This window comes from Sturnira hondurensis, unplaced genomic scaffold (genome assembly GCF_014824575.4).
Source record: "Sturnira hondurensis isolate 20B ecotype Veracruz unplaced genomic scaffold, ASM1482457v3 Scaffold0022566, whole genome shotgun sequence".
Classification (NCBI taxonomy): domain Eukaryota; kingdom Metazoa; phylum Chordata; class Mammalia; order Chiroptera; family Phyllostomidae; genus Sturnira; species Sturnira hondurensis.
Window position 1 is genome coordinate 2,673,901 of NW_028095197.1, and position 23,480 is coordinate 2,697,380.

Sequence of the window (23,480 nt, forward strand, 5' to 3'; positions counted from 1 at the left end):
CTGAGCTGTACCCCCTCCCCCACCAGGCTTCACGTTGGCCATCTCTTCCTCCTGGAGCCCCATTTCCTGGATTAGTCTCCGGCCAACTTCCTCTCCCTTTGCCTCCCTGCCTCTGGGCTTTGTCTTTGCCATGTGCTCTTATTTCTTATAGCCCCTGGTATCTACTAATCCAAGCACAGCTACCTTAGCACAATAAATGCATGGCTGGTTACCTGTCGGTAGACATTGTTAGAATACAAACTGCATGAAGTCAGGGACTATGTGGATCTTGCTTTACTGCTGTTCTCTGGCACCTGGTACAATGAACTAGATCTCCATGTTATACGTGTACACATGGATATACATACACCCACATTCCTCTTCAAATCTGTTGTATAGAATTACAAGTAAGAGTATTTATTAGTAGTTGTTTGGGCTGTCAATATGCAAATTTCTGGCCTTGGCTGGTGTGGCTCAGTTGGTTGGAAAGTTGTCCCATAAACAAAAAGGTCTCGGGGGTTCGGGTGTATATACCAGAGGCAACCAGTAGATGTTTCTCTCTCATCAATGTTTCCCTTGCTCTCTCTCTCTCCCTTCCTTCTCTAAAATCAATAAGCATGTCCTCATTTGAGGATAAAAGAAAAGGAAAAAACAATATGCAAATTTCTAGACATGACTTTTACAAAGTCATTGAGTTAAGGTGTTTCTTTAAGTAAATAACTTTCGTGGAATTAAATAGCACAACATTGGTTTATGTGCCGTAAGAAATCAGTTCATCATAGAGACACAGCCTAGCTGGAGAGGAAGAAAGACAAAGCTCTGATGAGCCGGCTGATTCTGTATCCAGGGAGGAGGGGCAGGGAAGAGATGGGAGGATGAGGGCGAGCAGCCGAAATGCGTGAAGGTCGGCTCAACAACAGAGGGGGATCTGGGGGAAAAGAATCATTCCAGGGACATCCGATTCCAGCAAACAAATGGGTCTAATGAGAAAGAGTTGTGCCTTTTCTGTGGCATAATAGCTAATAATGGAGAGATCCCTGTGGATCAATTTCAGTTTTCCCTGTGACTGCATTTGTGGTGCTCACTTAAAAAGCAATTCTGGTGTGAGACTTCAGATGTGATTTATCCTTCTTGTAGTATGGGTTGCACAGGCTGTTCATTTTTCTTAAAGAATGGCAGGCGTCCGGAGTATAAAAAGATAGTATGTAATGTTGTACTTTGTGCCTCTGCAACCAAAGTGCATTGGCTGGTCCTATGAATGTTTCATGGGGCTTCCTTTATATTTATAATGATAACAACTATCAGGCATCTTATAAATTTTGATAACTTGTTTGGAAACTGATCATAAAATAACTAATAGGAATGAGATCAAGGGCTTTTAAAAATAGAACAAGGAAATATGTAGGTGAACAGATTGTACTGAATGATCCAAAGATATAATTCTCCCTTGAGATAAATAACATCCAGTTATTTATATTTACATAGTACAGTATGTCTATAATATACATGCAAATAAAAATAGTGTAGACTCCATCTATATTTTGAAAGTTAACCTTCAAAAAAGAAATGGGCATTACAGATCCAACATGTGATGTTTAACTCTGATGGGAAATCTCTTATTTTTAGTTGAGTCATTGGCTCTCACGGTAAGTCTAGGTGACCCTCTGTGATTTAACTTCTTAGCCATCTCATTTACTCTTTAAGAGAATTTCTCTCTCACCAATAAAAGGTGTCTTCTGGAGTTTTACTGCCTGGTATCTAGGGGATGATGTTGGGCCTTTTGTTTACCCCAGCTTAGCCTAGAATGCACTCTATCATTACTCTCCTTTCATTGTATTTTGTACCTATACATGTACGGTTCTGAGGGTAATTGATATTTGTTTACAATTCATTTCAGGAGAGCTGAAATGGAGGGCAGGAATTGACTGTTTATGTATGCATGTGTGGATTGGTTGATTGATCAGTTCATTAATTTAGTCAATTAGCAAGTATATTTTGAACATGTCCTCCCACCAGGCACTTTTCTGGGTCCTGGGTAACAAGACTTAGGCCAGCTCCTACCATCTGTGTGGCCTGTCGAAGGGCACCAGTGGAGGTCTTTAGCCAGCTCACTGCTCTCTCGCAGTGGTGTGGATGATCCATCCTACAGGTCCAAACTCCATCAACACCACCACAGACAGCAGCTGGGACCTCCCTCATCCCCTACACTGTTGTGCCTAAGGACATGCATATCCGTAGCATGACACAGCCTCAAGATGACAGATCCATAGAAAAAGCCCATGTATGCCCTGAGATGGGTTTGGGGCCTTTGCCTAGGCAATGCTGGGATCCTACTAGGTTAAGAAGAAAGGTGTCATTTCCAGGTAGAAGCGTCTTCTTGGCCCCAGGGCTCCTTGCCTCATATAGAGGACCTCACCTGTAGGAGAACCAGAGTGAAAGCCTGTAACCTGCCTGAGCCCACTGCTCAGAGTTAAGGGCACAAGGGACAAGACTGTTTGGGTCTCTGCCTTGTACCTGGTCTCTGCATCATGGTAGTGTTGGGCTCTGGTGGTGCTTTGGATGTGCAGGGCTTACACCATGGGAGCATGCCGTGGGCGGGCCGGGCTCTCCACACTTATCCCACCATGTTCCCAATAAGGACAGCATGTGCAGGACTCTCCCCTGACTTGTATTACAACAAGCTGTGATCTCACAGGCATAGACAGACCAGCAAAGCATAGATCTGTTCATGGGTAAACATCAGTGGCTACCAATTTCTACCTTTTTCACTTCCCTTTACAGATTTTTTAGTGCCCTGAAAGATCTAGATGTGAATGTAGTATTTTAAGAATCAGTTCATTAGGGCTGAATATATATACACAGACACAGAGGGTCTGGCACCAATAACGCCTCCTTTTTATTAGAAAATCATTTATTACAAAAATCATAAGCATGTAATTTTGTAACACAACACTATACTCAAGCACATCATATGACATTTTAGGTGAAATGTTCAAATTAAAACTATAAATTATTGCATCCATATTATTACCCTACCAACCACACTCACAGAGAAGTTACTCCTGCCGGACAGTGTATATATAACTACCGGCAACATGGGAGGATCCTGGGATTGCAAAAACTGTGCTTGACAGTTTCTTTCCTTATTATTTGTATTCTGAATTGGAAAAATCCGTGAACGTGCCAATTGTTGTGCATTGACACACTTTTTCATTTTCTCGTGGTATTATGTAGCGGAGTGATACAGGCTGTGAAGCAGGATTACTTGGTGGCTCCACTCTGAAGCTGGTCTGCCCCTACTACCCAAGACTGATTATTAAGGCACTCTGTGTCACACTTTCCCTATCTATAGAATGGGGAAGTAATGGGACATTCCTTTTTAGGGTTCTGTGTGGTTAAAATGAGCTGATGCACATAAAATGTTTGCACCAGTGCCTAACACATAGTGAGAACTTGACTGTTAGTTTTTCTTTTGTATGTCTGTCCTAATTGTATTTGTTGGAGAGTAGACTCTGTAGGGCTGGAGGAAGACAGAATAGCAAAAGAATCTGCCTTGAGTGTGGCACTGGACAGGCGTGGGGGTTAAGGGGACAGATGTACAGAGGGTTGGTTCCCTTTATTTGCAGCCTGGGCATGCCCTTTGCTTGTTGGCATGCTTCTCTCATGTTGTGGGGCCTGGTGTGCTGAGCTTGTTGGGACATTGGCCATGGGTGTGTTGACAATCATGGGTCAAATTCAGCCACTATTATGCAGGCTATCGTCTTGTTCTGCCACTTTTTGTTCGCTAGTACTGATCCATTGTATTTATTAGATTGTTTACAATGGTTCTCCTGGACCCTGGAGGTTACTGGTCAGTTTGTGCTCCATTTTCTCTCTTGGCTGTCATTATTACTATTTAATTGCAAGGTCTTTAAAATTTTGTCTTTTTAAAAAGTTGTGCTAAAATATATGTAACATGAAATTTACCATCTCCACCAGTTTTTACCTGTATGACTCAATGGTATTAAGTACATTGAAGTTGTGCCAGCAACACCACTGTCCATCTCCAGAACTCTTTTTATTTCGCAAGACTGAAACCATGTCTATTAAACCAGCGATTTTCAACTGGTGTGCCACGGCACGCCACGTGCCCCAGAACGTTTAAACCACACAACCCCTGACTGTTAGTCAGGGGCATCACCCTCTTTTCCCTGAGATTGTCAAATAAAAAATGACAACACAACAACAGCGGTCTGGTGTGAATGAATCAAAATCATAGCTATTTTTGTTAGATAGAAAAACTATATAACTGTTGGCTTGCCATGGAATTTTAGTAAGTAGTTTACGTGCGCCATGGGGTGAAAAAGGCTGAAAATCCCTGCATTAAACAACTCCCCTTCCGGCAGCACCATTCTACTTTCTATCTCTATGAATTTGACTATTGTAGGAACTTCAAAAATATATCTTTTTGAATAATGGTATACCATGAATTACAAGTGTTTATCAGAGATTTGTTTAGGATTTTTAAAGTTCACTCACACTTCCCTGCTACAGAATAGCTTTTCTTTATTGTGGCCTTACCTAACCACTTGTGACTGGGATCTTTTTCCACCAGCCTCTTTGTAGTTTAAGTCCAAAGAAAGTAATCACTAACCTATAAAAATGACTGAAGGTCAACATGTGAAGTGAAACCAGGGAAGATAAAATTCCAAGTGTTCCTCCTATTCCAGTGCTCTCTTTACTACCACAGCCTATAAATGTTGGCTGAAAAACCGTGCCAAAATCAAAAGAGACCTTACGGGCACCCTAAAATTTTACCACTGAAATCATTCTTTTTTCTTGACATTATGCCTGATGCTCATTTTTCTCTGTGCCATGCTTGATTTATCCCAAAGTTGGAGCAGAAATAGTAGATCCCAAAATTCTCTTCATATGGAATGATTTGACCTGACCTGAGGCCAGGCTTTCACAACTATGCTGGGATTAGTGCTGACGTGAATGCTCCTTAGAATTCTCAGTGCCTGGGCTAATCATTGGAAGTTCTTTTTCAGGAGCCAGAAATGAGACATTGATTGGTCTGAAATAACAGGGAAAGAGGAAAAGACATTTTTTAGAAAAGATAACTTATATGTTGCATTGGAATCGCAAGATTTCACTTTTTTTATGACCATCTACTCTCAAACACCAACAAATCACAGATAAAATGATGTACTAGCTCATTTCTTGAAAACAAGATAATTTTTGTAGTGTCAGCATGTTAATTATAACGGCCATTGAATCTGTCTGGAACGAGTAGTAGAAATGGTGTCATGAATCAATTTCACATCAGTATTTGAATAACTGATGATAATTATTCCATATAGTAAGGTTAATAAGGTAAAAATGAGAGGGAGGGAGGGAATGAGGCATAAAAGAAGAGAGAACACGAACCCCAGCTCACTCTAAGGGCCAGGGCAGTGGCTGGGACCGAGTGCAATAGATGTGCTCCACTTCCTGGCAGTGAAGAGAGAAGCTCATTATGAGGAAGGAGAATGTCTACTAATTCCACAGGAACATGGCTTTGTCTGGCACTGTGTTCTGAAAGGAATTTCTTTTACAGGGACAATGAGTGATGTAATTCACAGCTTTTATGAAAAATGCAAAAGTAGATTTTATTTCTTCTTCCATGGGAGGCCAGTGAAAGGTGGGGGAAGTGACAAGGACCTCAGTTCTGCAAGGAGGCAAAAGGGGTTCGAGAATTTAGTCTCTCAGTGCTGTGTTTGAGAAATGGATACAACAGGGTCTTACTCTCCCATTCTCACCTACCTTTTGCGTAGCCAGGCTTTGCTAGAAGCTGTACTGTATACAGTTTGAAGTTGTTCCTTCTGACCAGAGCCTGGAAAATTTTAATCTCCGTTGCTGGTTAAGGCCAGATCCAATCTTTTTGGAACTCAGACAACCAGATGGTTGGGCTTACATCCTTTTAGAAAGATCAAGCCACCTGGCTTGCGTGCTCATCCAGGTGGAAGCCACCCGGTCAGCGGACAAAGATAAGCTGAAGAGTGACCAGCGGGCAGATCCAGGCTTGCAGGGGAAGCAGCCCTTTGCCCCAGAATGTGGACAGATGCTCAACTGAGACCGCAGAGTTCCATTCACAGAGCACGGCAGGGATGGTTTCAGCCTAGAAGTTGTAAGGAGCAGGTGTGACTGGGCCACTTTCCAGCCCAAGGAGAACCCCCTCAGACTCCCAGGTGCTGCCAGCCCTGAGAGGCATGACCCCTTGTGGGCCTGCAGGATGAATTAGGAGCAGAGTACACAGAAGGTTGTTCACTGAGCTGACTTATTTTTGTGGTGGTTTCATATTGACTGATGTTAGAGGAGTCCTACCCAAAATAAAAAATTTGGCTTAAATATAGCTTATGGCTGTTTCTTGACAGTAGCTGGGTATCAGCACCATTTCCATCCTGGGCTCTGCATCTAATACGGTGGAACAGTGTCGTAACACATGTTACTTGATTCTCATTTGCACTCCTAGGTTATTGTGACCTGTCCAATGGTCTGAGACCTCATGTGAAGTACGTAATGATATTAAGCAAATTAGTTAGAAGGAAAATAAGATTTTTTAGATTTAATTAATTTAATTTTGGAGAGAGGGAGAAAGAGAGAGGGAGAAACATCAATGTGTGTTTGCCTTTTGAGCATCCACTACTGGGGATCTGGTCTGCATGTACCCTGACTTGTAATCAAACTGGGGAGACCCTTTGGTTCACAGGCTGGCACTCAGTCCACTGAGCCACACCAGCCAAGCCTTTTAACTTTTAAAGAAGATTTTATTTGTTTATTTTTAGAGAGAGGAGAAGGGAGGGAGAGAAAGGTGGGGGAGAAACATCGATGTGCGAGAGATTATCAGTTGCCTCTTGCACCCCCTCCCCTCCACTGGGGACCTGACCTGCAACCCAGGCATGCGCTCTGGCTGGGAATTGAACCGGTGACCTTTCATTTCATAGGTTGGCACTTAATCTGCTGAGCCACACCAGCCAAGACAGAAAACAATTTTTTTTGATCAGGAAAAAACACATCCCTTTCTCCTTCTAGGTATTTATTTACCAGTGTACCAAGTATAACATTTCACTTTGGTATATCTATGTCCATTTTAATTTTTAGCAACAGAGGAAGTTTCGGAAGGATTCTGAACAGATAGAAGCAGCTTCTTTGAAAAAGTGATGTATTTTTATTGTGGTCTGTGTGTCAGTTTGATGTGAGGGGACTCCTTTTCAGGATCTCTGTACATGGAGATGACCTGTCAGTGTAGGAGACTAGTTGGAGCATTTGAAGTCTCAGAGGAAATTACAAGCAAGAATTATGTCAGGTGTCATAAAATCTTTCCACGCACCAGTGAAATAGCTGAGGTCGGCTGGGACTGTTCCCAACTGGAGATGTGCCTCGGCCCCCGGGGCAGCGTCACTCGGCTCCCTTTGCCCGTTGCCAGGAGGAAGTGCTGGTCCGGTTTGGCAGGCCTTCGGGGTTTTTTTTAAAGAAAATATGGAAATTCAGATTTATGAAATGTGAAATCATTTTATTTTGAAAATTTGGTGGCTAACAAGAAAATCTAGAAAGATAAAGGATCCTGTGTTGTCTAGATATGGGTCGCATGCTCTTGCCGTGACTTCTTGTCAACTGGTTTATGAGGTTACAAATCACACTCTTTGGAGGCAGAGGGCCAGTCCTAAGTCTGCATGGGGGGCTCTTATTTAATTTAAGTCAAATGAAATTTATATTTTCCCAGTGGAGACGGATGTGTTTTATGTAGAAAGCCAACTTTAAGGTCTTTTTTAATAATTAATTTTATCTGGTCACAAATTGTCATGTTTCTTTTCGGGAAGCACCTTGTTCATAGAGGTGGGTAAGAAAAAGCTATGTAAATATTCAGAGAGAAATCAAGAATGTAATTTTTTCTGTATAATATTTTGCTGAAGCTTTCTTATAATCTGTGTCCTGAAGGGAACTGAAATATTACCAAATCCAAATTTCCTCTTTCTCAGATGTGGACATTGGAGGCAGAGTGAGGTTGAGGTTGCCATTTAGTCAGTGACAAGCCAGCCCTTCAGCCTCGGTCTTCTGCTCATTGTTAGTAATAATTAGCATTGACTGAGGTCCCAGTTATGCTAAGGCAGTTCCCTAATTTTTCCAACAACCCTGTGGGACAGTTACCATTGTTATTCTACTTTATAGACAGGTAAGTTCAGGCATAGGGTCTTGCCCCAGGTCACATAGCTGGTAAGAGGTGAAGCTAGGAGAGTGAGTCTCTCCCTCACACTATACCACTTACTCTTAAATCTGCAGGGTATTAGGGCTATGCTGGAAGCTGCAGTTCTCAGAGCTTGGCACTGTAGAAAATCTGAAGAACATATTTCATCTGTGTCCTCTTCCAGAGCTGTATAGATCCAATACACAAGAGTATCTTGTAAAATGTCCTCATTCCTTTGCACTGGCCATTGATTTTAGGCCGTGTGTATTTGTGCAGGCCTGCTTTGCTGACACTGTAGAAATTGTTCCTTATGGAAGGTGCTGGATTGACAGTCCTAGTGGTGTGGTGCAGTGGCTATGCGCTCGGAAATCAAGGCAGGTAGGTCTGGTTCAGATCCTGTTTTGGCAGCTATGTGAACTTGGGCAAGTGACTTGGCATGGTTGGGCCTCAGGTTTCTTTTTCAAAAAGTGGAAACAATCATAGTACTCTCCTGGTAGCACTGGTGTGTTAAGGGAGACAACCCCTGGGTTCTCTAATGCCTGGTATGTAGTTTGTACTCTACAAAAAAAATGAGTGATGCTACTTCTGAGCTAATGGACAAAGGAAAAGTGGAAGTGCTGATGCTAACCAGCATGTCCTAGCAGGCTGTTCAAATTCAGATTTCAAGCATGCTTTTTTGGTGCGCTCTACATTTGTGTCTTCACAGTTGGGGTGGTATAGCCTGTCGTAAGAGTGGGGTGATACATGGAGAAATTCCTATGTGGAGTCATGAAATGCTTTGGCTCTCATAATTCTTTCTCAGCATTTTGCTGAGAAAGCAAAGCTGTTTAGCTGTGGACTCAGGGAACAAAAGCTTTTTTAAGGGTCCAAGTGCTGTGTTTCAAGGAATTATTATGTTCCCCGGGATGAAAACCCTATGGCAGAGAGGATCCTGCCAGCGTTGAAATGCCTCACCCTGGGGTGGTAAACCTGGGCACACATTGCAGTCTCTTGTGGCGTTTAAGTTCTATCTGCTTCTAGTAGCTTATTTCTCTATTTGGTGGGGGTGGGTGGGGGTGGCCAAGGTAGCAGGAAGTGATTCCGTTTTGAAGAGCGCCCATCAGATATATTCAGTGCTGTTCCCATTTCTTTTCACTGTATTGCCAAAGTACCGTTCAGGTAACAAAGTTAAGCTAAAGAGAAATTTTATTTTAGAGAAAGACTGCTGTTAAGCTAATATACACAGAGAAAAGATGTGTTAGAAATCGCTCTTTGTTACTTGGGCAGGTTACCTGGAGGAATTATTTGATAGGTCATTAAAGCCAGGGTGAAATCTCTTGAAATGGGATGAGTACCCTTTCCAGGAACCTATAATGCAAAAATGTTTCTGTGAATTTTTCCTAAAATTACTTCCCTCTTCTCTTCCAAAAGATCACCAATAAGCTTTTGGTTAAGCCTCAGGAGAGGAAATTCTTTACCCTCAAGGAAATGTCTTAGTGAAGGTCCTGAATGTCAAGTTGAGACTAGAGAAGCTTTGGTGACAATACAAAATAAAATGGCAGATAGTACAGACTTTGCTTAGGTTCATATTCTTTATCTTTTGACTTTCTGGCCTCTCTTCAGGGCGTGAGCTCCATTTAACCCTTTGATGACCTGCCTAATCATATCTTGTCATTCCTTCCACTGTGGCCTCACCGTCCAGGTGCTTGTACCTCTTCTTGGAAACCTTTTTGTCTGTGCTCATCAAATGCTGTGGCAGTGAGCACGGTCGCCAGACAGCATCACCTCCGTCAAGGTTACAAACCACAGGCAGACACAAAGAGTCTTGGAGGCTATTTCTAGGCTGAACGTTCCTCAGACTGAGAGGTCTGGTGGCAAATAAACACTCATTTGCCAAAGACAATTAGATTTTATATTAAAAATAAATAAATACTATAGTTGGTATGAATGTGTTGTGTGCACGTGGTCTAAATTCACTCCTAGTGTGGACACAGTTTGCTTTCAAAATTGGCTTTCCATCCTCCTCTTACTGTCTTTCCGTGTTTTCTGCGTGACACAGGCAGTTGTAGTCTATGATCACTATTTTCATTTAGTATTTACTGTGCATCTTTCATGCACATGTGTGTATGTGGCTGGTCTTTCCACTGGGATAATAAAACACCCCAGTGGAGGATGCTTAGGTATGTTTGATCCGCCGGCATTCGAGAGAATCAGCCCTGTAAGTGCATGAAGTGAGACGAGTAAAACCCCTTCATTTGAAGAGTTAGCTGTTCAACTGGGGAGTCAGATAGGTTCATAGAAAAATACAAATGCGGGTACAGAGAGTATCTCCATTTCTTCTAATCCTGAATTACAAAGTTAAGACATATAATAAGTGCTAAAAAAAAGGAGACTTGCCAAATGTTGCAAAAGAAATGTTGTGATTGGAAAGAGCCTTTTTGCTGTTGTGTAGAAATCAAGCAATGTTTCAGACTTGCAGGCCCCAGAATACATTCAGATGAATTTTCTGACGAGGGCCTTGTATAAGGGATCGGACTTTTAGGGCAGTAGAGAGTGGTCTTGGGATATAGTACACGTAAAAAACAACACATAATAATATGAGGTCCAACCTAGAGTCCTGTAGGTGAATTTGAGAATGGAGGAAGGCATATAAGGGCAAAACAGGACGGTTGATGGCCAAGAATGATTCCATACAGATTGCTGATGGAGGGATGGGCCAGAGGGCCTGCAAGTCCCAGGAACTGAGTGAGAGAAATTCTTATGGAGTATCAAATTAAATAAATCCAAGTTCACAGAGTCTCCTTGTCACCATTCAAAGTGCTATCTTTCTAAAACAGAATGAAGGAAACCTTTGGAAGTTAGAATGGCAGAAGCCTGGTTTGCTGCCAAGACTCAAAGTCTGCTGAACTCAGGAGATTCTTTTTTTTAAAATATTTATTTATTTATCTTTAGAGGGGAAGGGAAGGAGAGAGGAAGAGAAACATCAATGTATGGTTGCCTCTCATGCATCCCCTGCTGGGAACTGAGTGGTCCCTGCCGGGAACTGGCCTGCAACCCAGGCATGTGCCCTGATGGGGAAGCGAACCACGATCACGTGGTTCGCAGGCCTGTGCTCAATCCACTGAGCTACACCAGCCAGGAGGAGATTCTTATCAGACAAGCACTGGGACTTGGGCTCTGGGTAGGGTGAGGAAGTGGCTTGTGTCTTAAGACCCCTGGCGCTTAAGCTTCCCAGAACGGTGGGCACAGATCACAGGAGTCAGAAGCTGTCATGGAGAGAAAGTTTTTGAGAAAGGCCTGTGCCAAAATGCTGAGTCTTCCCATTCTTCCTGGGGAATGAAACAGTTTTGGGAGATGTGTTTTATTAAGCAGTTTGATTCAGTAAAGAGCCCTCAGAGTTTACTGTAACTGGAGTGATGGGAAATGGTGCTCAGGGTGGGAGAGGAGGAAAGCCTGTTTCCATGCATCTTTCACTTGTCTGCCCTGGCCTGGCCCTTCCTGTCTCCTCCCTGATCCTGGGTTGGCCTCTGAGCAGCGGCAATGAGAGGTGAGAATGCAGAAGACTTGGTATCAAGATTTCCCAGGAGGCAGGCAAAGATCACCAGTAGGGGGCAGCCTAGCATGCTCCTTAATCTGGCTCCTGTGGAGCTCTGGGACAGGGAGCAGAAGGCTTTTAGACTTTTGTTTTTGGATGGTCCAGGGAACTAGAAGTTGAACCTGAGTGTATTTTTCCACTGAGTAACTGAAAAGCCCTGGAGTTCAGCTTCCCTGCAGTCATTTCACTTCTATGCCTTTCTCTGTCTCTCTCTCCTGCCTGCCTCCCTCCCCTCTTCATAAATTTTTAATATTAAAAAAATGACATAACAATAACTTCACATATTTGTATTCAGAACTGACACTTTAACATTTTGGTCTTCATTGTTATGAGTCTTTTCTTCTTTAATAAAAGAAATAGTGTAGTAGTTTAATAAAATAAATACTTTAACAGTTTGTTCTTTATCCCAGGCCCATTCTGCTTTCCTAAGGTGATCTTGCTTGACATTTTTTCACACTTTACATATATGCTTGGTTATGGCCATTATGTGTTTTTTTCTGTGTAGTTTAAAAAAATAAAACAAACACTCATCAACACAGTTGACAGGATGGTGATTACCAGAGGGAAGGGGTGTTGGGGGAGGTAGTGACAGGTAAAGGGGGTCAAGTGCATGGTGTCAGGAGACTTGACTTTGGGTGGTGAACACAATGCTATATAAAGATCATGTACTATAGAATCATGTACTTGAGACCTATATAGTTTTATTAAGCAATGTCACCCCAATAAATTTAATAAAATTTTAAAGAAAGTTTGTACAAATTGTTTTATATTATATGTTTATATTGGTATGCGGTTGGGCTTACTTTTTTCTTATTTGACATAAAGTTCTTTCAGATATAAAGATCTGCTTCAATGCAGCTTATGTATTTAACACATCTTAATTTTTTTTCTTTAAAAAGTTAAATTTGTTAAGGTAAAATTAGTTAATAACATTACATAAATTTTAGGAGTACTTTAGAATTTGATATCTCTGTATTCTCTTGTGTGCTCACCATCCAAATCTAGCTTCTTTCTGTTACCGTACATTTGACCCCTTTACCCAGTTCACTGTCTCCTTCCTTCTCTTCCCCTGTGGTAACCACCATTCCATTCACGAGTTGGGTTTTGTTTGCTTTGTGAGTTTGTTTGTTACTCTTTTGTTTTACATTCCACATATGAGTGAAATCATAAGGTTTTTATCTTTCTCTGTCTGGCTTATCCCACTTAGCATAATACCCTCAAGGTCCAGCCATGTTGCAAATGACAAGATTTCATTCATTCTTTTCTGTAGCTGAGTAGTTTCTGTATTGATAGACACTTGAGTTGTTTTCCACTTTTGACTCTGACTGCAAATGCAGTGAATATTCTTGTATATGTCTCCTTGTGTGCCTGTGTGGGAATTCCTTGTGTGGGAATTCCTCTTGGGTGAATATCTGGAAATGGAAGTGCTGGACCATGAAGCATGCTGATCTATTATTTTCCAGGATACTGGCAAATTGCCTTTTGAAGTGGTTATACCAATTTAATGGTCCCCTCCAACAATGTCAGAGAAATTCTTCCCATCCTTAGAAATGTTTTATATTGTCAATTTTTAGACATTTTGTCACTCCAGCACGGGAGGAATGATATGTTGTTATTTGATTTGCATTTCAGATTCCTTGTAGGGTGAGCAGCTTCTCAAATGTTTCTTGGCCTTTGAGGTTTCCTCTTTGTGAATTGTCTGTTGTTAACTTTACTGACTTCCTTTCCAGTCCTGTGATCCCTTTCTGGTAGCTAAGGAGAGTCTCTTACAGGGTAGATTTCATGACTGCTTTATAACCAGCAGCTTATCTTGTGGGCACCTCTGCAGGTGGTAACTTAAACGAAGGGAAATTCCTGACATCTGGAAGGACACTTGCCAATCTTTCAATCCAGTTCTCCTGTTAATTTTTCCATTTTGAAGGGGGAAAAATTCATTACTTATCTAGGAAATTTCTGTTTCTACAGAGGAAGAGTATTCTGTGGTAACCATTTCTTTTTCATAATTTTAAATGGTTCTTTTGATGGTTTCCCAGAAAATCACCTGTCGAGTCTGAGATCCAAGAACAGTTATGCTTTGCTTAATGTCTAATTTATTTTTATCTCATGAACACGATGAAATAGCCACTGACCAAATTTATTTCCAGTTCCTTTTTCCTTTGGGTGTTGGTGACTAGAAAGCCTAGAAATAAGCTGTGGCTTTTTTTTCTAACAAGTATACACATTTTAGAACCTAATTCCTAGCTCCATTGATGTCTCTGCCCTTGTTTTTCTTTCTTCTACGCCTTCCTTATTTATTTATGTATTATTGTATATTTATTTATTAATCCTCACCTGAGGATATGGTTATTGATTGTGGAAGAAGAGGAAGGGGGGAGAGAGAGAGACAGAGAGTGAGATATATAATATCTATATCATATATGGAGATATATATATATATATGGAGAAACATCAGTGTGACAGAGAAACATCCGTCTGTTGCCTCTCATATGTGTCCTCACCTGGAATTGAACCTGTAGCTGTTGGGTGTACAGGACAATGCTCCAACCAAGTGAGCCACCTGCCAGGGCTATGCCTTCCATTTCATTTATCCTAGCTCATTGTAGTTTATTAAGTACAGCTGAGGGGTTTATGAATTAAAAATCTCATGAAAAGTGAAATAAAAATAAAATAAAGGGTGTCATTAACTAAAAGATAGATGCTCTGTGCCACAGTTGAGTAGGTACAATTGTGTGTCAGGCTCTGTCATTAGCGTGGAGGATGTGGTGATGTCCAGGCAGAGAGAGTCCATGTTTTCAGAACATTGATGGCCACCATGCTAGCTCAGCTGCAAACAGTGGGCAGGCCTTCTGAAAGTTGTGCTTGTGACCCCAAATGAAACATAGCTCACATTATTTACCCTTTCTTTTTTTTACTGAAGTTTTATAAAAATGCATTAAAATCTAGACTTCTCTAGAGTGCAGTTCGTACTGGGAGCTAATTTAGAGGAGGTAGTCACTGTGGTCTCTATTGAAAATGTTAATGGAATGAGAACCTTGGAAAAATGTATCTAATGTGTGATAATTTTGAAGCATTTCATAAAAACTCTTGATTTTGAAAATTGTTGTTCAGCATTAAGTTGGAGTCTTAAAATGCTTCCTGCTGTGTATGGGAGAAGGAGATAAAAGAATGAATCTTTTCTGCACATCAATTAAGTACCGGGCCCTGGGTACCAGGAGAACCAAGATCTTTGAGTGGAAGATGCCTTTCTATTTTGGAGGTTCCATTTTTATGTAATGGGAGGCAATGGTTTTGTGGGTAGTTTTAAAATTATTTCTCCTTGGTGAAATTTTTTTCCCTTTGAGCATTTACTTATTATATTTCTAAAATCTGTTTCCTAAAAACCGGTGCCTCAACAATTACCATAAGTCTTTGTTTTGGAATTAGGTAGAAGGGACCTAGAGATGCTGTATTTTCTCCCCATTTGGTTACTTTTTAATTTTTTAAAAATTTTAGCTCTTGTTTGTAACAGCAGAGGTATGTGTTTGTTTTCAGTGTCTTAGTTGGACTATCTATGCTATATATCTTAACAAAAAACAAAGAGAAAAGGCATCCTTGCGCAACTCGCTATAGTGCCTTTGGAACTCAGGTGTTGCCCATCCATCCATCCGTCGTCTGTTGAATACCTACCTTGTGCAAGATACTATGCTGGATGCTGTGGTATATATTAAGAAATGTAAAACAGGATCCAGCTGTCTTCAAAGAGGTTGTGATCCAAGGAAAATGGAGAGATAGGTTCTCAAGTAACTACCACAAGGTGATTCCATGGAGGCAATTTTAACAGCTTTGTGTTCCTATTACTAGATTTGTATTTTTGGTTGCAGGTGACAGAAATGCAGAAAAAATTTCAGTTAGTGACATCTAGCCCTAGAGATGGCTGGATTCAAAGGATCAAATGACATTTTCAGTGTTCTTTCTTTGTATCTCCGACCAATCTTTTCCGCTGGGTGCTGACTTTATTCTTGGACAGTCTCTTTTTTTGTGGCAGAAAAATCTCTCATGGAAGACTCCAGCCTTGTGTAATCTTTCAGCTATGACTCCAGAAAGAGAGAGAGAGAGAGGGAGACTTCTGCCCCAGCATCCATGTATTTAGTTTTAGGGAGGATTCTCATTAGTCTAGTTGAGGTTACATGCCCAACTCTAAGCCAGTCAACATGGTCAAGGGGACAGAATTCTCTGTATAGCCAGAGTCACCAATTTATTTCTGAATTTGATGGTTTGAGGGGTAGGGATAGAGGAGAATTCCTAAAGAGAGCACACTCGGGCCATGTGGGTTTGTAAAACTTGCTTCCTGAAAGGAAAAATTGGTGTTATTACTGACAGAGGCAGAAAGAAAGATGCTGGGCAGGAGAAGAGAAAGTGGGGAGAAAGGGTGGGAGGGCGGGAGAGAGGGAAAAAGGGAGGGGAATCTGCCACAGTGTTTTAGGAAGTGGAAGGAGAAAGTCATTGCTTCTCTTGGACTGTGAGCGAAGGTGTGATGCGTCTTGCATGTGATGATGCCAGCATCCCTGTGGCTGTCGCTATAAGGGTGGACTGCTTTTGAGAGGCAGTGAACAAATGCATTTCCAAGGTATCTTCTCCTCTAAGCACAGGGGATACCATGAAAGGGGAGGAAAACTGAAATTGTTAGTAAGAATGAGTAATTAAAAACTAAGACAAATGAAGCCTGATGAACCTGTCACTGACTATGACGGCTGCTCGATTTTGGTTTGTTTGTAACCACACTCAGTTTTGCTCCCCTAGCTGTATATTTTTTAATGGTAGGGTTAAGTTGGGTGGGGAAAGAGCACCTTGAGCACCCTAGTGAGGTCACGTGGAAGTTGCCCGTTCTTTTATGTGCTGTTTACATTCTGACTCAATGGTTTTCACTCTCTGCTTTTTTGTAGTTACATTGCAAATCAGAAAAGGTTGGAAATCATCAATGAAGATGATGTTGAAGCTTACACGGGACTGAAAAACCTGTGAGTGCTCAGGACTTGTGTACTTTATCTCAGAACTTTCTTTTAGTTAGGTGGTGTTCACCAGTTAGTTCTAATATGCATGCAATTATGTGTTTTCATAGGACAATTGTGGATTCCGGATTAAAATTTGTGGCTCATAAAGCATTTCTGAAAAACAGCAACTTGCAGCACATGTAAGTAAAGATTGATTCTTTGCTTCCCAGGACCCAACTTAGTCCATATTTCCACACCCTCTGTTTATTTTTTTTCCAACTCTAATCCCCTTTTTTAAAAGTTAGTTTAGCTGTGACAACAGCTTAGAAACATTATCTTTGATTTCTGAATGGTTTCAGGAGGGTACTAGAACAGCCTGTTTATTCCCTTTCATGGATTTCTGGGCCATTTCCATCTTGGACAGAGCAATAGGCCAAAGGCAGGAGTCTGGTGTGAAAACTATGTCCTGGTACCATGTCCTTGGTTCTTTTCCTGGGAATCATGACATTCTCTGGAAGATATTAAATGGGTAGAGTTGAAAGAAACTGACTTGGCTGCGGCCTTTCTAGGGAACTAAACATTACTAATGCCTTGCCCTCCACAAGAAGTCCTCTTTGAACTTTCATTTTTAAAATGCTCTCTGTCATGATTGACAGAAGTGAAGAAAAGTCAATTATGGGACATGCCAACAGTTCAGGCAATTATTAACAATAGCAAATGCTTCCCCTGATGTCCTGTTGAAGATTTGTTAACTGAGGTCAAATGAAAATAAAGAGGGCCAATAGAAGCTCTTAAGTTACTGGAGGCTAAATCCTGTTAGATTATGGCACTTAGTCAATGAGGTGTGGCCTTCCTAAAAGGTTTCGTATTTAAACAGAGAATCAGCTACTTCTAAGCTCAGATTGGGGTCCCCATGTCCTGATGAAGATCAAGGACCTTCTGCTGGAGAAATGTTGTCTGTGTTCACTGGTCCTTTTGTGTCTCATGGTCACCTGCATTATCTCACTTGATTTTTCTACCAGTTGGTAGGGAAGATCATTGTGACTCCCATTTCATGGGCAGAAAATCAGACTGAGGGAGGTGCAGGGTATTCTCAGGTCCACAGATTGAAGGTGACAGAATCAGGACTCCTGGCCTCACCCCTGGCCGAGTTCTTCCAGTAAGTACAGAAATAAAGCCCGTGCCATCCCTGCAACTGAGAATCAGCCGTTCCTGTAACATTTGTCCCCTTTCTTTTTGGGGGGAGACTAGTTCTCCAACTGATTTTCATGTGGGTTATAGAAGAAATCATTCCCGGAGAGCCCATTGCCTGGACTCTCTATAAAAAACATTTGGCAAAAGTGTGATAAAACTCCAAGGAACTTTATTAACGTATTTCACTTAAACGCTTTTGGCATTATCCCTGTGGTTGGTTTGCCTGCGCAGATGTGATGTCTGCAAAGTCCTTGACAGAGTAAATGAGACAGGTCGGAGGGAAGAGAAAGGCAAAATGCCCTAATGAAATCACTTAAATGTAACTGATGACCTCATTAGTTAATTTCTGGTATTTTCATTACAGCTGACTTTAGACCCAAATTACTCAACAACCACATTTTATTGGGTCTTTTACCATATCACTTCCCCTATTGTGATTTTTGTTTAGTGGGCTATGTTTAATTATAGTTTTAGTAATAGATTTTATGATTTCTTTGTGGTACCTTTTATTTTTTCCCTGCTTTTCTTGTTGTATGCTATTTTTAGAAAACCAAAGCCACTTTGTGTTTTTGTTTTCAGGGTGATATACGGTAGAATAATTTTAGTGGCATTCTGTGTGTTGTGCATAACTTAAATAAAGCCAGGTATCTATCCCTGTCTTGCAAAGAGGTGCCATTTAAAAATAGGAAACAGAAGAGATGGATAGCCCTGGCTGGTGTGGCTCAATGGACTGAGTACAGGCCTGTGAGCCAAAGCATCGCCGGTTCGATTCCCAGTCATGGCGCATGCCTGGGTTGCAGGCCAGGTCTGGGGTAGGGGCACACAAGGGACAACCACACATTGTTATCTCTCTCCTTTTTCTCTCTCCCTTCCCCAGTCTCTAAAAATAAATACATAAATAAATAAAATCTTAAAAAAAATGAGATGGACATATCCCATACAGTTTTTTTTAAAAGCCAATTGTCTCAAAGCCCAATCATTGGGCACACTGCAAAAATGCTACTGATATTTGTAGGCATGGCTACATGGTAAGGCAGAATGAAGTCAGGCAAGTATTCAGACAGTTACGGAGAAGTCATGAAATTTCAGTAAGGTTCACACATTTATGTGACAAAAGAGGCTCTAACCACCAAAAAAAAGGAATTAAATTAAATAGTTGGCTTTTGAGAATGGCAGGGAGGGAGGAGCGGCTCAAGGCAAGTCCTTGTCTTCTCAGACCCTAGTCCCAACCTTTGCTTAAGAGCAAGGCCTTGGGGCAACTGGCTGCCTCTCCCCTGGTTTCCCGCAAGTGAATTGCTGTGGGGGCTACTTCTCTGTCGAGTCCCCCCGGGTGCCATGGACAACAGTGAATAATGACTGAGATATGGATCTGCTTGGGGATGAGAGGTGGGCTGTGGCCTGTTTCTCAGGGAAGACAAAGGCCAGCAGCCGCCAGTATCTCTGAGGAGAAAAAATGCCCCTAGCGCCTTCCTCCATAGCCTTTTATTGGGTTGTAATACACAGGAATACAGGGCGGCAAGGATCAAGCAGTAGATAACATTTCAAAGACATCTGAGGGCTTCAGAGTCTGAGTCAGTTTCTGTCAGGAAGAGAGTTGCAGAAACTTTGGGAGACACACTCATTTCCTCTCGGACCCTTATCATATGAATGAAAGCACTCTTAGCAGAGCAGATTTCACAGGTTTATCAGCGAGTCTTTGTGATGCCAGAGTTTTCCCCAGGACACGCTCTAGCAAGGCAAGGAGCTGCACCTCTCTCCATCAGGTATTTAGGCTTAAGGGGATTAGAGCCAGGAAGCGCTTCTCCCAGAGAACATGGGGACTTGGGCTTTGACAAAGCCTGGGATGAGGCGGGCATGAGAGTCCATTGCTCTTTGTTGCAGCCCCCTCCCAGTCCTTCCATGAAGGCCTCCCAAGTGAACGAGTCTGGCTTAGGTTGCCCCCCACTGTGAGGAGTCTTACCCATCATTGACTTCCAACCAAGCTTTGGGGGCAGGGAGAGGAAACTGAGGCAGCATTTCCTACCAGAGACAAGCTTTGTCTCCTGCGGCTCGAATTCCAAAGGTCGTCCCTCGCTCTTAGCCACAAGGGGTACAGATACAATTCCTAAAACCAGGCAGAGCAGTCTACAACAAATTGCACCCGCAACTCAAATATCACCATGGTGGGTGACAGTGAGCTGGGAAAGAACTGTGTATCAGAAGCTGTTTCTTGGTGTCCCTGGAATGTGCTGATTATCCCTGTTAGTTTCTCAGTAGCATACAAATGTGCAGCAGAGCATCTCAGTTTGAGTTTTAAGGAAATTAAAATTGGTCCCTGTCTCTCACTTTTGCCACTCCCTCCTCCCCCCTGGTGTGGGGACTTTCCAGAGCTCCTGTGACTGGCCACTGAGTTTCTTGCTTGGTGCCTTAATTCCTGGTCCCTGAGAGCCCAGAGGCTGTGAGAAAAGCCAGCATTGGTGTTTTCCAGAGGCTTTACAGAGGCGCTAATTCGTTCCTTTTCAAAGTGCTATAATCAGACAGTAAGAGGATTGTTGATTTTTTTCATCCCCTCCTCCTTCTCCTTATTTTTTTTTTCCCTTTTGGCTTTTGGCCCCAATAATAAGTATGGTTCAAAAAACTCATCTTGTTCTTTGGCGTGTAACCGGCTCCGGGGTATGCTGCTAGCAGCCGGATAGGGGCAGCTGCTCCTGGTCCTGGCTCGCTGGCTGACCCAAGAGCCTTGACAACGAGTGTCCTTTTCTTAGCTCTTCTCTCCTGTTCTTCTTGGGAGGAAGAGCAGGTTCCCGTTCCCCCCACCTCCTCCCCACACCCCTCCCCCCAGAAGGATGGAGGATTCTGAAGAAAGTGAAAATATATGTGTCTCCAAGACTGTGGAGGAGACAGGCAGGTTGACTCCTCAATGTATTATACTCCAATGAAAGCTATTCTTAATTCACAGTCAGAAAGAAACGATTTTTTGTGGCCACATTTAAAAAAATATTTTATTTATTTATCTTTAGAGGGGAAGGGAAGGAGAGAAATATCAATGTATGGTTGCCTCTCGTGAGTCCCCTGCTGGTGACTGGCCTACAACCCAGGCTTGTGCCCTGACTGGGAATTGAACCGTGATCATGTGGTTTGCAGGCCTGCGCTCAATCCACTGAGCTACACCAGCCAGGGCAGTGGCCACATTTTTAAACTTCCGTGTAGAGTACCTTTTCCATGTGGGTGAGCACTGGACATTCAGTGTGAAAAGAAAAGATGCATGCACAGAAGGCAGAGGGCACCCTGGTGTAGGTCAGAGTTTGGGTGAGTGGAAATGTCAGCATAGAATAAGCTGAGGATCGGGCACACATTCTTAAATTATGAGGCACCAAGGGGGTATATTCTTTATTTACCGATGAGCTCTTGGGCTGAACCCCTTCTGAAGGTAGGACACATCAAGATACTATTAATTAATGATTTTGTTAGGCTGACACAGGACTAGCTCAGGTAAGGGTCCAGGATTACTGTCACCCTCGGGTCTCCCATCCTTACCTGGCTCTCAGCCCACCACTCACGTCAGGAAACAGACACTGAAAGGCTCATGGCAGTTTCTTTGAGGTCTTGGCTCTTTTTGTGAAAGTTGATGTTTGTTCTATGTTCATGTTACAAATATCAAATACATGTCTAGAGGCCTGATCACTGGACATTTTTTAAATAAATTCAACTAGTAAACAGATTCACAGAGGGAGTCAGCTGCCAGGATTATGGCTCAGAATTTCCTAGCTCAGTGTCTCATGGCATTGATCAGTGGGAACTAAAACTCCTGTCCACTGAAAAAAACTACGTATTTGGAACATGTCATTAAATTCAGTATTTTTCTTCAATCCCAAAATATGCCATCTTCTCATTGATTGGTCCAAATGTTTAAAATGACATGTAGCTAGAGTAGTTCAAGAGAGTAGCTGACATATTTCTCATGACCTGATTTTTTGTTGTTGTTCTCTTTGTGGTATCAGCTGGTTATTTAGAAGTCACAGACAAACAATCTCAGCCGAGTTTATCAGCCAGTATGTGCGTTCTTTCCTATAAGGATGTATGAAGTCCAGTTCCTATTCAGAGTTGTGTATGTGAACATAACTTTGTTTGAACATGACTTTATCTGTCATTGAACATGACTTCAAAATATTCGTGATGCTCTTTGGTGTTAGAGTATCTTTCTCCCTGGTGAGTTCATGGTTTTAAATTAAATTAACTTTAATCTTTCTATTAATTGTTTAAAAGGTCAGAAATCTCCAGGAGGTATATAACTTGGCTCTGAATTGGCATATGAAAAATAAGCCTTTCGGTTAAAAAAAGAGATTTCAAATAAGCAATATGAAAATATTATGCTTCTCCTTCCATTGGCAAAAATTATAGCAGAGGCAGGAAAATGAAGCCATTACTTCAGCTGGGAGAGACAATTGGGTCTAAGTAAGGTCTGAACCAGGATCAAATAGTATTATGTTGTGCAAACAAGTCTCTATTTGAATACTTTATTTCTGAATTGTATCACTTTAGATTCACATTTAGTGTTTCTGATTCCTTTCAGCAATTTTACCCGAAATAAACTGACGAGTTTGTCCAGGAAACATTTCCGTCACCTTGACTTGTCTGAGCTGTAAGTAATAATTTTGTGTTTGGGGAAACAGTTTACAAGGAAAAGGGCAATGAAGTATTTTTTTTTAATGAGTGATGCTGCAGATCTATTTTTATGCCAAAATTCTTGAAAAATGATTTCTCAAGTTTTGGTTACTTATTATTTTTCCCTCATGAAGACATGATTCAGCAATAAAAATAGAAACCTCAGTAATATATCATTTCTAATGAATTTAAATATTGTTTTTACTTAAATGAATTATTTTCTAGTGAAGGGAAAAGGAAAAAGATGGAGCTTTGTGTGGGAAAGATTATGTATCTCATAGCGTCTGTTTGGTCTCTATGACGTCCAGACCCTAGCGCAGGGGTGTCAACTCCTCAACAGTGAAGGAGTAGTTCTATTTATTGCATTTGGCCCTAAAATTACATTGGGCCCTTTGAAGGCAACTACGAGGCTTATGTGGCCCCCGGTGAAGTCGAGTTTGACGCCCCTGCCCTAGTGGGATGCAAACCCATTCAAGGAGAGAATAACAATGGGCAGACACGCCAGCTTTTACCCACTGACCACTGCCTGTTTGGTGCTTAGTGAACACTGGAGGATGGGTAGACCTTCTCCCTACTTAGCCCTTCTTGACGGGTTTTCTCCTGGGTCTGCCCCTGCATTCAGTGCTTATCCTTATGCCCCAGTGTCCTTGGCTATAAAGTGATAGGAAAGATGTTGAAATGCGTTGACATCTAATAGCCAGCATTTCCAAGTGTGTTCAGTTTTTGTGTTATCACTATGAAGCACATGTAAACGGTTTACATTCCTATGGCTAAGGTGCCTAAAGAACCCTAAAGCAGAGGCTCTGGGCAACAGTGGTGGGCCCAGGTGGACAAGACCTCTAAATACCAGGCAAAACTTTTGCCTACACTGTGTGTTGCCTGAGTTGTAGGGTCCACCCAGTTGCAGGGTGAA

The 23,480-nt window shown here is 41.9% G+C and overlaps 1 protein-coding gene across 5 annotated transcripts in view; it reads left to right on the plus strand.

Moving 5' to 3' along the window:
* Window positions 1-23,480, plus strand: part of NTRK2 (neurotrophic receptor tyrosine kinase 2) — a 319,680-nt gene that overhangs the window by 13,473 nt on the left and 282,727 nt on the right. For all 5 annotated transcript variants that reach the window (XM_037035692.1, XM_037035693.1, XM_037035694.1 and 2 more), the window contains exons 2-4: window positions 16,682-16,756; window positions 16,858-16,929; window positions 22,476-22,544. In XM_037035692.1, the coding sequence (XP_036891587.1) occupies window positions 16,682-16,756; window positions 16,858-16,929; window positions 22,476-22,544 (216 nt within the window). The remainder of the gene's footprint in view (window positions 1-16,681; window positions 16,757-16,857; window positions 16,930-22,475; window positions 22,545-23,480) is intronic.